Raw genomic sequence first — 15,483 nt, 5'->3', positions numbered from 1 at the left:
CAACGTTTTTTATTTTATTTTTGGGACAGAGAGAGACAGAGCATGAACGGGGGAGGGGCAGAGAGAGAGGGAGACACAGAATCGGAAACAGGCTCCAGGCTCCGAGCCATCAGCCCAGAGCCTGACGCGGGGCTCGAACTCACAGACCGCGAGATCGTGACCTGGCTGAAGTCGGATGCTTAACCAACTGCGCCACCCAGGCGCCCCAAATTGATGATTTTAAATTAAGTTACTTAAGAAACAGCCGGTGCAGAAAGGACTCTAAGCCCCCTTTGTCTCCAGAAAGCAGGAAATAAATTTACCACGGAAAAGGCACTTACCCTAAAACTGAAAGGTAAAAAGACATCCTAATTACTAGAGGTAGGGAATTCAGAGTAGAGACGGCTGTACAAACAAGTCTTGTTACTTTGATTACTTCCCCTGCCCAAATTCTAGGATTCCTTAGTAATTAAAGCACCTGAAATAAGTCTTCTTTGTCCTACAGTTCTTCACAGATTTATTGTCTGTCTGTCTAAAAAGTATAAAAACTGTCAGCCTCAGTCATTTCTTTAGGTCTCATGGGCTGCCATGTGCACTTAATTAATCTTTGGGTTTTTTCCTCCTGTTAATGTCTCATGTCAATTTAATTTTTAGATGAGCTGGAAAAGTCTTGAAGGATAGAGAAAAAGTCTTCCTTCCCTAACAGCTGTCAAGTCCAGCAGAATTCATGAGAGCTGTCTGAACTTCTGCTTTTTGGTTTTGTTTCTGGCTTTTCCCTTAAGGATTTCCCTTACTTTCTTGCCTGTTTAGTTATATATTTATTTATTATTTTTTCTCTCTTTTTAAAAATATACGTCCAAGTCAGTTAGCATATAGTGCAGTAATGACTCAGGAGTGGAATCCAGTGATCTACCCCCTACATATAACACCCAGTGGTCATCCCAATAAGTGTCCTCCTTAATGCCCCTTGTCCATTTAGCCCATCCCTCCCCACCCAACACCCTGGCGGCAACCCTCAGTTCTCCGTATTTAAGAGTCTCTTATGTTTTGTCCCCCTCCCTGTTTTTATATTATTTTTGCTTCCCGTCCCTTATGTTCACCTGTTTTGTATCTTAAATTTAGTTATATATTTAAAAGGATGTTTATTATATTTTGTGCAACATTTCCAGGCGGGAAGATTCTCAGTTATTGTAATCTACCTTATTGCCAGAAATCGAAGTCAGCTGTTCTATGATTCTGTGGGTATTAACCACTTTCTCCCATTTAGCTAATTTGGATATTTATCTTATTTCAACTTTATGAATTGAGTGTTGAATCCACCCATCATGAATCCATGACGCGCTGGAACAATCCTGACTCAGTTCTCTTGGAAGCGTCTTAGTGAGAGACTGCCTGAATGCACTAAAAGAGCTGAAAGCTGAGAACTTTAACTTCGATCTGAACTCAGCATAAAGCGATGCAATTGTCCTCCCTCAAACATCTCAGCCAGTGTCACAATATTGGCCATCAAGGTCACTTTTGTTGCAGTGCTAAGCAAGCACGTGTACTGTGTTGTGAAGGAACGAATAGCGTTGTGCATCAGCAAAGTCCAGTCAGTGGTTAAACTAAGGAGACCTGAGTTTCCTCTGTGGCCGGCACTGGGGGAGGTCTGATTGCACTTTGGATTCAGTATACTCTTGGGTTTCTTAGACTCTGGGGATGGAGGCACCTCAAGAACGTAAAAGATGGTCTACTAGTCGGCCTACAGATTATTGAGCCACTAATTGGAAAAATAAAGAATAAGTGACTATGTTTCTATCTAGATTCGGTGGAGTAGTTCACAGCAAACTCTATTTTTTCTCGTCCACCGACTTTCTCATTTAAGAAATGGAAATTTTATTCTGGAAAATCTCAAACTTACACAGAAGTGGAACGAATAGTGTAATGACCCCATTGTCATCATCACCCAGTGTTAGGAGCTGAATTGTGTTCCCTCCAAATTCATATGTTCGGAGACATGACCGCAGAATATGAATGTAATTGCAGAAAGGTCCTTTAAAGAAGTAAGTAAACTAAAATGAAATCATACAGGTGGGCTTTAATCCGATATGGTGGTGTCCTTATAAAAGAGGAGATTAAGACAGAGACAATTCATGCACAGAGGAGTGGCCATGTGAGGACACAGGGAGAAGGTGACCACCTGCAAGCCAAGAAAAGAGTCCTCAGAAGAAACGGAACTCGTCGACACCTTGATCTCAGACTTGTAGCCACTGGAACTATGAGGAATTCAATTTCTGAGGTTAATCCATGTTACTTAGTTATGGCCTCTCTAGCAAACTAACGTGCTCAACTTCAACAATTGTTAAAACATGGCTAATCTTTCCTTATCTAACTTCATCTAACATGGACTCCATATTGTAGCAAGTCCCAGACATTATTTCATCTGTAAATTTTTTAGTATGTACCTCTACAAGGACTCCCCCCCCCCCAACAAAAACATGACCACATGGGAATGCAAACTGGTGCAGCCACTCTGGAAGACAGTATGAGGTTCCTCAAAAAATTAAAAATAGAACTACCCTACGACCCAGCCATTGCACTGCTAGGTATTTATCCAAGGGATACAAGTGTGCTGTGTTGAAGGGGCACGTGCACCCCGATGTTTATAGCAGCACTGTTGACAATAGCCGCAGTATGGAAAGAGCCCAAATGTCCATCGACGGATGAATGGATAAAGAAGATGTGGTATATATATACAATGGAATATTACTCGGCAATCAAAAAGAATGAAATCTTGCCATTTGCAACTACGTGGATGGAACTAGAGGGTATTATGCTAAGCGAAATTAGTCATAGAAAGACAAATATATTACTTTGCTCATATGAGGACTTTAAGATAGAAAACAGATGAACAAAAGGGAAGCAAAAATAATACAAAAATGGGGACAAAACAGAAGAGACTCTTAAATATAGAGAACAAACAGAGAGTTGCTGGAGGGGTTGTGGGAGGGGAGATGGGCTAAATGGGTGAGGGGCTTAAGGAATCTACTCCTGAAATCATTGTTGCACCATGTGCTAACTAACTTGGATGTACATTATAAAAAGTAAATAAATTATAGAGAAAAAAAATGACCACAATACCATTATGACACCTAAAATTTAAGAATACTCTAATATCCAGTTGGTATTTACATTTTCCTGATTATCTCTTGCTATTTATATTCTTATGGTTTGTTGAATTGGGATACAAATAAGGCCCATATGTTATAATTGACTTAATGACTCTGAAATCTTTATTGATTCTCCCTCGTTTTCTTGTGTATTTTTTATTGTAATTTTCTTTGAAGAAAGGAAGATGTTTGTCTTACAGATTTTCCTTGGTCTAGATTTGGTCTTCGTCCCCATACTACTGTTCAGCATGTTCCTCTTTTCCTTTTGTTTCATGTAAATTGTCAGAATCCCTGCGTATTTGAAGATTTTGTTTGTTGTAGTGTTGCACAACCACCGAGTGGGTAGTGTTGGGAATGTCCATCAGGAGGGATATCATGTCTGGAGTCTCTCTTTTTTGTGACGTTACCTGCCATTGATGACCAGCGTCTAGATCTTTTCATTCATTAGGAGCTACAAGAGGGTGATATTCTCATTCCGTCAGCTCATTATTTTAGCTCAAGTACTAATGCAGATAGAAACTTGTTCTCTTTAGTTATTTGGTTACAGTGCAGATAATATAGAAACAGCAAAAATAGCTACTTCTTTTACCTTATTTGTCATATTTCAAATGTTTCCGGTCTCCAAAGTTGACCAATGAGGCTTGTTTGATGGCACTATGAACTAATCATAGATACTAACGTATTTGAAATGATTTCCTCCATTTCATTTATTGTTGTATTTTGCTGTTCAAATTTTCTTACCTTTGACCAGTGTGGTATTACTCATTCATTCCAGAGTCCCTGTGATAGAAGTATAGTGATCTTTAGTAGTGTCCTTGCTCTTGTGTGATCCAGGCTTATCTTTTACATCTCCTTCCCCTTAGAATCAGCCACTTCTCAAAAATCCCTTGTCCTTTTAATGGGAAATCGTGTTTAGAAACCACAGTCTTGGCTCAGGGGTGCTGATTACTACTGGGTTGATGCATTGATTCTTGCTTTATTCAGTGGGAAGAGCAAGGAAATATGATTTTTAAAAGTCTTTCCACTGAAACACGACTTAGATGCAAAAACGGCACAAATCTTAAGCATGCAGCTTAGAGAATTTTTACAAATGTATACACCAGTGTAACCATTATTCAAATCCAGGCACAGTAGATCTACCAGCATCTGAGGAGCCTCGCTTTCATTCCTCCCCAGTTACTGTCACTCCCAAATGTACCCATTCTAAGTTCTAGCACCATGAATTATTTTTTGTATATAAATGGAATGCTAGTACGTGGGCTCTGCATTATATTTCTGAGGTTAAAGCATGTTGTGTGTCCTAGTAGTTTTTATTTTTCATTGATGTATGCTATTGTTTGAATATACTACAATTTGTTCTTTCTACGGGTTGGTAGACATTTGGGTTGTTTCCAGGTTTTACTGTTACAGTGAAGCTTCTGTGAACATTTTTGTGCCTGCCTTTTGGTGCGCATATGCGCTCATTTACATTGGGTATATTCCTAAGAGTAGTTAGAGGGTATTTTCAGCTTTCGTGATCGTTCCAAAAGCATTTTTCAAAGTAATTGTACCAGTTTACACCCCCACGCAGTTTATGAGTTCCAGTCGGTCCATTTAGTAGTCACTCTGGGTTGTAGGGTGACTGACTGACTGACCCTGACTTCTAGCTGCCAGTGTCATCATCTGTCTCCGCTGCAGGACTTTCTCTGAAGGCTGGGACCTGCTGCGCCCATGCAGATGGCATCCCGGAAAATACTCTAAGGTTACTGCCTGCAGGAGTCGCGCTCAACCCATAATTGACAGGAGTTGGTGTATAACCCCTCAGTTCCCTCACTCCTCAAGTAGGGTAACTCTGAGGCAAGTGTTCTACAGTGTCTCTCAGAGTTCCCATGGGATTAAGCTTCAGTTACCCCCGGTGGTAACTTGCTTGATCATGTGTAATTTATTATCTGCCTTCCGTTCCCTATCTGTCTTCATCACTTTTATTTGGGATCACATCCCAAATAAATTACCTGCCCTTGAAACCTTGTCTCAGCATCAGCCTTTGGGGGAGCTCAAATACTGGTCTTCCACATCCTTGTCACTCTCGTACTGCCAGGCCTTTAAAATTTTAGCCATTTCGTGTATGATGGTACTATGACATTGTGACTTCAATTTGCTTTTCCGTTATGACCATTGATGTTGAGAACCTTTTCATATTCATGATTTTATTTAAGATCATTTCCTCAGCACCCGTAAGTAAAGTTGTTCTTCAGTTTTCTTCTTGAAACAATCTTTATCAGAATTTTGTATCCCTGTGGCTCAGTTGGTTGAGCGTCTGACTCTTGATTTCAGCTCAGGTTGTGATCTCAGGGTTGTGGGATGGAGCCCCATGTGCTTTAGATTCTCTCTCTCTCTCTCTCACACACACACACACCCTCTCTCTCTCTCTCTCTGTCCCTTCTCCAGCTCACACACTCTCTCAACCTCTCTCTCTAAAATAAATACATTTTAAAAATCACATTAAAAAATTTTGTGTCAATGTTATTCTTGCTTCATAAAACAAATTTGGTTTCTGTTCTACAATAATTTAAGTCTAATTGGGAATATTTGAACTTTGAAAGCTTGGTGGACATACCCTGAGAAACCACCTATGTTTGGTTTCTTTATGTTGTGTGTGTGTGCATGCATGTGTATGTGAATAACCATTTTATTTTTTCTATGATAGGTAGTCTATTAAGACTTCCTGTATTTACTGGGATCAATTTTTTCAAATTGAAAATTATCCTTTAAAAATTATCCTTTTCATCTAGTTTTTTTTTTTTTAAGTTTACTTATTTATTTTGAGAGAGAGAAAGAGCATGAACAGGAGAGGGCAGAGAGAGGTTGCAGAGAGAGAGGGAGGAGAAGGAATCCCAAACAGGCTCCACACCATCAGCATGGAGCCCGATGTGGGGCTGGAACTCACAAACTGGGAGATCATGACCTGAGCTGAAATCAAGAGACAGTTGCTGAACAGACTGAGCCACCCAGATGCCCCTCGTCTAGGTTTTAAAATTATTTGTAGAGAGTTGTGCAAAGTAGTCTCATAGGTTTTTCCTTACTTCTTTCTCTTTGTTGGTGATTCCCATTTGTCACAGATACTCTGGTATATTTATGTTCTATTACTTTTTGTCTTGATCAGCTTAGCTAGTGTTTTGCCTATTTTGTTGAGTCAGCTTTTTGATTTGTTATTTCTGTTGGTTTTCTGTTTCTTAAATCATTAAGTTTTGTTCGTATATTTCTTCTGTCTTCCACTTTCTTTGGTTTTTCTTTTTTACTTGGGTGTTTAATTCATTTTATTTTAAAATACTTACTGGTATGACATTTAATGCTCTGATAACTGCTTTAGTTTTATCCCACAGATTCTGATATATACTGTTCTTATTATTGTTATTTAAAAAGAATTTTGCTATTTAATTTTATGTTTCACCTTTTACCCAAAAATTAGTAGCATTTTTTGCTTGTGACCTAAACTCTGACTAGTATTCTTGACTATTCCATGAGCACTTGAAATGGATGTGTACCCCTTATTAGTAGAGTTGAGTTAGGTGTATATCTATAAAATCTATCTTGTTGATTGTGTTGCTTAAGTTTTCTATAGTTTTACTAATTTGTTAATCCATTTGATTGGTCTTGGACTGACAGAAGTATACTAAATTTTCCTATTATTTTATTTCTGTCATTTTTTACTTGCATCTCCTTTGTGAAAATTCTTGCCAAGCATTTGATACATATAACTAATAGTTATTATGTCTTATTACTATAAGTAGTTTTCAGGCTAATGTGGTACTGCCTGCCATAACTATAAACATACAGATTAATAGAATAGAACTGAGAGTTCAGAAATAAACCTGAACACTTACAGTCAGTTGATTTTCAAGGAGGGTGCTAAGACATTCAGTGGGGGAAAGAATAGTCTCTTTAACACACGGTACTGGGACAACTGGATATCTTCAAGCAAAACAATGAAGTTGAAAAACCCCTACCGCACACCACATGCATAAATTAACTCAAGATATATCAAAAGACTATTTTTTAAAAGACCATGTGAAAGTGTTAGAAGAGAAAAGGCATAAATCCTTACAACCTTGGATTAGGGAATGTTACTTAGACATGACATCAAAGGACAAGCACAAAAGGAAAAAAAAACAAGTAAATTTAACAAAATAAGCATTTAAAACTTTTCTGCCTTAAAGGATACCATCAAGAGAATGAAAAGACACCCCACAGAATGGGAAAATTTCTTATCAATCATAGATCTGATAAGGGAGTTGCATGTACAATGTAGAAAGACAATTACAACTCAACAATAAAAGAGCAAATAACCCGGGGTGCCTGGGTGGCTCAGTCGGTTAAGCGTCCGACTGAGCTCACCTCAGCTCACATCATTATCTTGTGGTTCGTGAGTTCAAGCCCCGTGTTGGGCTCTGTGCTGACAGCTCAGAGCCTGGAGCCTGTTTCAGATTCTGTGTCTCCCTCTCTCTCTCTCTGACCCTCCCCCCGTTCATGCTCTGTCTCTCTCTGTCTCAAAAATAAATAAACGTTAAAAAAAAGCAAATAACCCAATTTAAGTGTTGGCAAAATATTTGAATAAGCAATTCTCCAACAAAGATATACACATGGGCAACAAGCACATGAAGAGATGCTCAGCATCATTAGCCATTAGAGAAATGCAAATCAAAAAGCACAATGAGATGCTACTTCATATTTACTGGGATGGCGATCCTCAAAAAGACAAATAAAATGAGACAAACTGTAAAATTCCTAGAAGAAAATATGGACGAAAATCTGGACATTGGCCTTGCTAATGATTTCTTGGAAATGACACCAAAAACACAGGCAACAGAAGCTAAACTAGACAATTGGGACTACATCAAACTAAAAGCTTCTGCACGGCAAAGGAAACAATCAACAAAATGAAAAGGCAGGCTACAGCATGGGAGAAAGTATTTGCAAACATCTATCTGATAAAGGGTACATTTCCACAATATATAAGAAACCCCTACAACTCAATAGCAAAATAACCAACTCATTTTCAAAATGGACAAAGTACTTGAATAAACATTCCTACAAAGAAATTGAAGCATGCTACTGTAAGATTCTTGTGTTATTTGTGAAGTGACACGATATTGCTTGAAAGTAGATGGATAAAATAAGATGTGTACTGTAAACCCTAAAGTAAACGCTACCACAACAAGGAGTTATAGCCAGTAAGACAACAAAGGAGATAAAATTGAATAATAAAAAATCCTCAGTGAAAGAAGGACATAAAAAGTAAAAAGGGCAACAAACAGATGGAACATACCAAAAATAATAGCTGTATGGAAGATTTAAATCAAAGCATATCAGTAATTACATTAAATATAAATTGTATAAATATCGAATTCTCATGCAGAGATTATCAGATTGGAAAAAAACAGCAATACCCAGCTGCATGCTGCCAACAAGAAACCCACTGTAAATGTGAAGAAGCAATTCAGTTAAAACCAGACCTGTGCAACCACCATTGCCATCTTTAAAGAATCTCCTCTTCATCTGATTATTGTTATTATTATTATTTTCTTTTACGGAGAGGGCGCATGAGCAAGGGATGGGGCAGATAGAGAATCTTTTTTTTTTAATGTCTTTTTATTTTAGAGAGAGAGAGAGCGTGGGTGGGGTGGGGGAGCGGGGGGGAACAGAGAGAGAGGGAAACACAGAATCTGAAGCAGGCTCCAGACTCTGAGCTGTCAGCACAGAGCCCAGCGTGAGGCTTGAACTCACAAACTGTGAAATCACTACCTGAGCTGAAGTTGGACGCTTGGCCAACTGAGCCACCTAGGCACGCTGAGAGAGAATCTTAAGCAGCCTCTGTGTGGAGTGTGGACTTGGGGCAATGCGGGGCTCCATCCCATGACCCTGGGATCATGACCTGAGCCAAAATCAAGAGTTGGACGCTCAACCGACCGAGCCACTCAGGTGCCCCTTCATAATCTTATTTTTAAATCTTGTACTCTATGCCTCTTTATAAATCTTTTCTCAAATGAGGCGAGCTATACATGTTAAAATATTTATGAGCGATACTTAGGATGAAATATATAGCCTTAAACACTTATTTTGAAAAGGAAGAAAGGCTAAGTGTCAATATAATGAAACTGAAGAAAATAAAACAATAGAATACATCCAAAGAATGTGGAAGGAGAGAGAACATACAAAATAAGAGCAGAAATCAATAATAATTTTAAAAATTACATTAGAAATCATCAGTAAAACCAAAATTTTGTCCTCAAAAGGGGCTAATAAAGCAGTTACATCTCTGGTGAGATTAATGAAGGAAAAAATAGTAATATTAGGAAAGAAAAAAATTATGTAACTACAGATCCAACCAAAATTAAAATAAGGAATATATGAACAGGTTTATGCTGATAAATTTGGAAGCTTAGATAAGCTAGACAAGTTCATGGGAAAATATGACCTACTGAAATCGTCTCAAAACAGAAACAGAAAGCCTAAATGACCCAATATCTATAAAGAAATTGAAATAGTAGTTTTAAATTTTTCACACAAAGAAAACACCAAAACCAGAGGACTTTTACAGGTAAATTCTGACAATTTTTCAAAGAACAAATCATTCTAATCTTAGAAATATTCTTCCAGAGAATAATAAAAGATCAAATAGTCCTCAGTTTTTTCTATGACCTTTGCTTAATCTTGATGGCAAAACCAGACATTCTGTTGAGCAGAAGAACCAGGCATAGAAGAACAAGGGTTTGATGATTCCATTTATATGACGTTCAGGAGTAGGCTGAAAGTAATCTCTGGTGATGGACTTGAGAGCTGTGTTGTCTATGGTGACTGGGATTGACCAGAAGAGGGCACAAGGGCAATTTCTGGAATAATACAAGTGGTTTTTTTGTTTTTGTTTTGTTTTTTTTTTGTTGTTGTTGTTGTTTTGTTTTGTATCTTGGTTAGACTGTAGATTTATCAAACCTCAATGAATTGCACATCTAACATGCCTGCATTGCACTTCATGCAAATTGTACCTCAGGGGAAAAATGAATTTAACGAATACTGAACTCTAGTTAGTAGGCTTGCTTTTTGCAGTGGTCTGGGCTAACAGTTCTAAAACTAGTTTTATTCCCAGCAAAGGAAACAAACCATCAGCAAAATGAAAAGGCAACCTACCGAATGGGGAAAAAAATATTTGCAAACCAGCTCTTTGATAAAGGGTTAAATATACAAGGAATTCATACACCTCACTAGCAAAAAACCAAACAACCCAACTTAAAAAATGGGCGACAGATCTGAAGATGTTTCCAAAGAAAACATACAGATAGAGATACATGAAAAAGTGGTCAATAACACTAACCATCAGGAAAAACAAAACAAAAGAACCACTAACCATCAGGGACATTCAGATCAAAACCACAATGAGATATCACTTCACACCTGTTAGGATGTCCATTAGCAAAAAGAGAAGAGATAGCAAACGGTGGTGAGATTGCTAAGTGACATAAGCCAGACGGAGAAAGACAAATTCTGCACGGTATCACTTATGTGTGGAGGCTTACAAAAACAAGTCAAACTCATAGAAACATAGAGTGGAATGGTGGGCAGTGGGGGTTAAAGGGGAGAGGTTGATAAAAGGGCACAAACTTTCCATTATAACACGAATGAGGTCTGAGGATCTAATCTATAACATGGTGACTGTAGTTGATACTAGTGTATTGTATAATTGAAATTTGCTACAAGAGAGAACTTAACTATTCTCACCAAAAACAAACAAAAAACCTGCTAAAAAACCTAAAAAAAAAAAAAAACCCAAAAAGCAAATATGTGAGGTGCAGATGTGGTAATTGTGGGATTGTGGGAATTCTTTCATAATGTATGCGTCTATCGAGTGATCACATGTACATTTACAATATATTATAGTTCTGTCAATTATACCTCAAAAAAGCTGGAAGAAAACTCCTTTTATTAATAAAATGCATGTTTCTCCCCGCTGGAGAAAGCAGTCACAAATATGGAAAGGAGGAGAGTTTATTGCCAAAGCCAGCACTCTGGTTTCTCTTTTTCAATCTGAATTTTATTTTATTTAATTCATTTACTTATTTAATTTTTTTAATGTATGTATGTTTGTTTATTTATTTTGAGAGAGAGAGAGTACGAGCAGGGGAAGGGCAGAAAGAGAGAGACACACAGAATCTGAAGTAGGCTCCAGGCTCTGAGCTGTCGGCCCAGAGCCCGACACAGGGCTTGAACCCATGAACTGCAAGATCATGACCTCAGCCAAAGTCGGACACTCAACCGACTGAGCCACCCAGGCATCCCTCAATCTGAATTTTTTAAAAAATATCCCAGAATTTGGGAACATTTTGGATAAATGAAAATTCATCATAAAATCAGGAACTTGATAGTTACAACTTTTGATATGTGTTGATTGTAGCTTAGGATTATTCTAAGACCACATCTCAGATATCTGATAGATTTTGCTTTGTTTTGGCATTTCCAAAGAAAATTCCTTTTAAAAATTATATCCTGTAAAAAAAAAAAAATCCCTTCCTTTCTCTCTGCCCTTCCCCTGCTCTCTCTCTCTCTCTCTCTCTCTCTCTCTCTCAAAAATAAACATTAAAAAAAAAAAAGAAAAAAATCTTTTGGGCAAAAAGTACAGTGGCTTTTAAAAATGCAGTTAACTGTTGAACAACAAAGGTTTGAACTGCACAGGCCCATTTATATGTGGATTTTTTTCGATTTTTCCTTATGGTTTTCTTAATAACATTATCTTTTCTGTAGTTCAGATTAATGTGAGAATACCATATATAATCCATGTAACATACAAAATGTGTGTTGTTTATGTTATTAAGAGCATAAGCCTATTAAGAGTAGGCTATTAGTAAAGTTTCGGGAGAGTCAAAAGTTATATGACTGCACCAGGGTGGGAGTTCTGTTCCCCTAACCCCCACATTGTCCCAGTGTCGACTGTATGGGTGCAGGACACGAGGAATTTCCTGTCAAAAGTAGGCAACATCCTTGGCGAAGCCTGAGTTGTCTGGTGTTTCTACTTCAAGCCTCTTAGCTACATTTCTGGTCCTGTAGAACAAGAGCAGATTCCAGAAAAGTAATTTTTCTTCTTTTGTAGAAACTTCTTTATCTGGCAGAGAACGGTAACTCATCAAACCTGCATCAGAAAGCTACTTTTCAACTCTCAGTCAATATGACCAACATCAGGCATCCATCAAATGAAGGATTGCGAGCAATAACCTTAAAAAATCCTGCCGGGCGACTAGTTATTGATTCTGTGTTCAGCCTGATGGATGAATGCGTAAAGGCAACAAGTGACTGCAGAAAGCACAGAGCTGGCCGCCTGCCTACTCTGGCAGGCCCTCTGGCGAGGGAGCACCGTCTTTGGCTTTACCAGAAACATGGTTCTGTCGTCATGATCAATGAGAATTTGATCCTACCCGGAGGTCTGCTCTTCCTCACCTTGCCTTGGAATTTTCAGAACAGCCCAGAGAACAATTTACAATAAAACTTGATTAGCTTCCCCCAGGCTGGTTGCATGGTTGAGACTGTTTGTGGGGGATGGGATTTGTGACTGAATACCAAGAAGAAAAAAAAAATCGGTATGTTAACGGTATGAAGGAGCTTGTAGGAAGGGCTTAATTTATTTTGGAGATTAAATTCATTTCAGGAACTTTAAAAGCATTGATTCATATTAAGCTAATAAATGTGCTAATTACAGTTTAATCGTTTCACCTCATTAAGCCACGACCACAAGACCTCTCATTAGTCATACCACCTTAGTGGGTGAGAATGATTTCATGTGTTTTCCAAGGACTCCTGGGGTCAGGCAGCTGGCGTATGGCTGAGCTGCCCTTGAACAGAATCAGAAAGTAAGTGATCTCTCTGACGGCATCCTTCTCCCAAAGCCCGCTTTGACGGACTGTCAATGCCCTTAGGTTTTCTGCCTTAACACGTCTGAAAGCTTTCCCTGACCAGTTGCCTTAAGAAGGATCAACGAAGGGAACTGTGCTTTATTATGGCCCTTGGAACTTGTATATGGCACTTGCAACGGTTTATTTAGGTTTCTATCCCTACCAGACTGTAACTTCTAGTCAATAAGCTTTTATTGAATACATGAATGAATGTCCAAATTTATAAAAATGACTTATAAAATTGCCTGTTTGAAAGTAAAAGTAATTAAAATTTAATGAACTAGATGGTCCGCTCCTGCTCGGCAAAGAGTAGGTCTTATTTAATCCCGAAGGACGACACGATATCTGGCCCCAAATTGTTGCTTCTCATAAATAATAATGAAAAAGCGATAATCTCTTAACCTCAAAGCAGCAAGTTCTAATGGGAGAATTCTTTTTTTTTTTTTTAGTTCTTTTTAATGTTTATTTTTGAGGGAAAGACAGAGTGTGAGTGGGGGAGGAGCAGAGAGAAAGGGAGACACAGAAGCTAAAGCAGGCTTCAGGCTCCGAGCTGTCAGCACAGAGCTCCATGCAGGGCTCAAACTCATGAACCGTTGAGCTGAATTGGACGCTCAACCAGCTGAGCCACCCAGGTGCCTGTCTAATGGGAGAATTCTGATCTTGGATGAGAGCAGACTTGGATTGGCATCTCTCCAGGCGACCCTTGGAATCACGTGTCTCCTTCTGACACCCCCAAAGGGGGAAATGCTCGTGTGAACAACTCCCTTTGACTCAGACCCACCAGAACCACAGCAGACAACTGCCTGACAGTATTGAGTTGGCGGTCACTGGACGTGTTCAGGGATCATCAGCATGTGTCGAAGTTGGGGGCCAGAGTCCCTGCTTTGAGAGGATTACGTGATCCCCGAGTTTCTGTGGCTCATGAACCTAGTTACTGCATCATTCACGGAGCGACAACAGGGAACGGTCATTACCTCCTAATGAGGGCTCAGCATTACCGGGGAAGCAATGAGAATGTTTTCCAATGCCGAGTGTGAAATGCTTGTTGCTGCTAGCTGGGATGCTCCAGCCCATAAATCAATTCCTGAGTTAATTAGTCAGCGTCTGCTGAACACCTTGAAAATGGAAAGAGCCATATAACAAAAGTTATATAACAACTCTCCAGCTGCAGCCTGTTCCCCCCCACCAAAAATCTTTGGAATAACTTTGTTCTGACGATTCATCTTTGCCTGTCTCCGAAATTGTGAACAAACAGATTAAGGTAAACAATTAACAAGAAAACATTTTGAAACCTCTCCTCTGCTAGAGGATGTAATTTGGCTGAGTGTTGTATATTTACTTGAGTTGATTGAAAGAGGGAAAAGAAAAATCATCTAGCACCATATGCAAATCAGCCAGTGAAGTGTCGAGAGGGTGTGATATTTTTACAAAACAGTCCAGCTGGCTTACACTGTTGGTTTAGGGAAAAAAACGTTCTATCATTTTCATTCCTAAGTTTAAGGTTTGTTTTGGAGATGGAAGGAAACTTCACGACTTGCTCTTGTTCCTGGCTAATGCTGACATGGAAACAGTGGGATGAAGAGAGAAATGGATGGGTGACAAAGGTAAATTGAGAGACTTGTGTCTCATGGGTGAGGGAAAGAGAGTTTGGTGGTGAACAGTCCCACTTCTTCCCCCATGCCTCCCATATTCTGTGATAATGAAGCATTTTGTGTGTCTGCGGTAGAATTTAAACTCATAATGTGACTTGGTACTGTGAGGAAAAAAATTAACGTCCGTCCTGGTTTAAAAATTTAGTCTTATCTGGTCATTTGGTTGTGCCCAGCTTCCCTTGACTAAAAAGGCTCAGCCTGTCAGGTATGTTTTTTCTCACTTTCCATCTCAAAGATGGTATTTGGGGACGCCTGGGTGGCTCAGTCGGTTGGGTGTGCAACTCTTGATTTTGGCTCAGGTCATGATCTCACGGTTCAGGAGTTTGAGCCCCAAGTTGGGCTCTGTGCTGGGTGTGGGGCCTGCTTGGAATTCTTTCTCCTCTCTCTGCCCCTCCCCCGCCTTAGAATAAATAAACATTTTTAAACAAAAGGAAAAAATAAATGGAATGGAGTGAGGCTTACACACATCTTGCTCGCGTGGTAGGGAATTGGTGGGATGCTTAGCAGTGCTCTGATCTTCAGGGGTGACCTCTCTTGTCCATCCAGAAACTGCTCGCCTTGCTAGGGCTTGCAGCTGAAGCTTCTGTCTGGTTGGGGCCCAGTCTAGACCAAAGCCGGGCTGTGACTCCCACTGGGCTGGGCCCCCATGGTGGCCCTGGAGAGCCACCACATCACCGCTACTGTGACCTCCTCTGGTCCTCTCCCACCCTTCAGACTCTGTCAGTCACTGGGGGTCTTGTATTTTGAAGGAGTGCAAAATACATACCCCAGGATGTGCCTCTTTGGCAT

At 39.4% G+C, this 15,483-nt stretch overlaps 1 protein-coding gene across 2 annotated transcripts in view; it reads left to right on the top strand.

Annotated features, from left to right (window-relative positions):
• The window catches only part of MTR (5-methyltetrahydrofolate-homocysteine methyltransferase), a 132,456-nt gene extending 119,654 nt beyond the window's left edge, over nucleotides 1-12,802 (top strand). For both annotated transcript variants that reach the window (XM_049646099.1, XM_049646098.1), the window contains exon 34: nucleotides 12,247-12,802. In XM_049646099.1, coding sequence (XP_049502056.1) covers nucleotides 12,247-12,325 — 79 coding nt within the window. In that variant the 3' untranslated portion in view covers nucleotides 12,326-12,802. The remainder of the gene's footprint in view (nucleotides 1-12,246) is intronic.
• The last annotated feature ends 2,681 nt before the right edge of the window (nucleotides 12,803-15,483 follow it).

Source organism: Panthera uncia, chromosome D2, assembly GCF_023721935.1.
Source record: "Panthera uncia isolate 11264 chromosome D2, Puncia_PCG_1.0, whole genome shotgun sequence".
NCBI lineage: Eukaryota > Metazoa > Chordata > Mammalia > Carnivora > Felidae > Panthera > Panthera uncia.
Note: the sequence above shows the minus strand (reverse complement) of the source record. Positions and strands in the feature narration are given on the sequence as shown.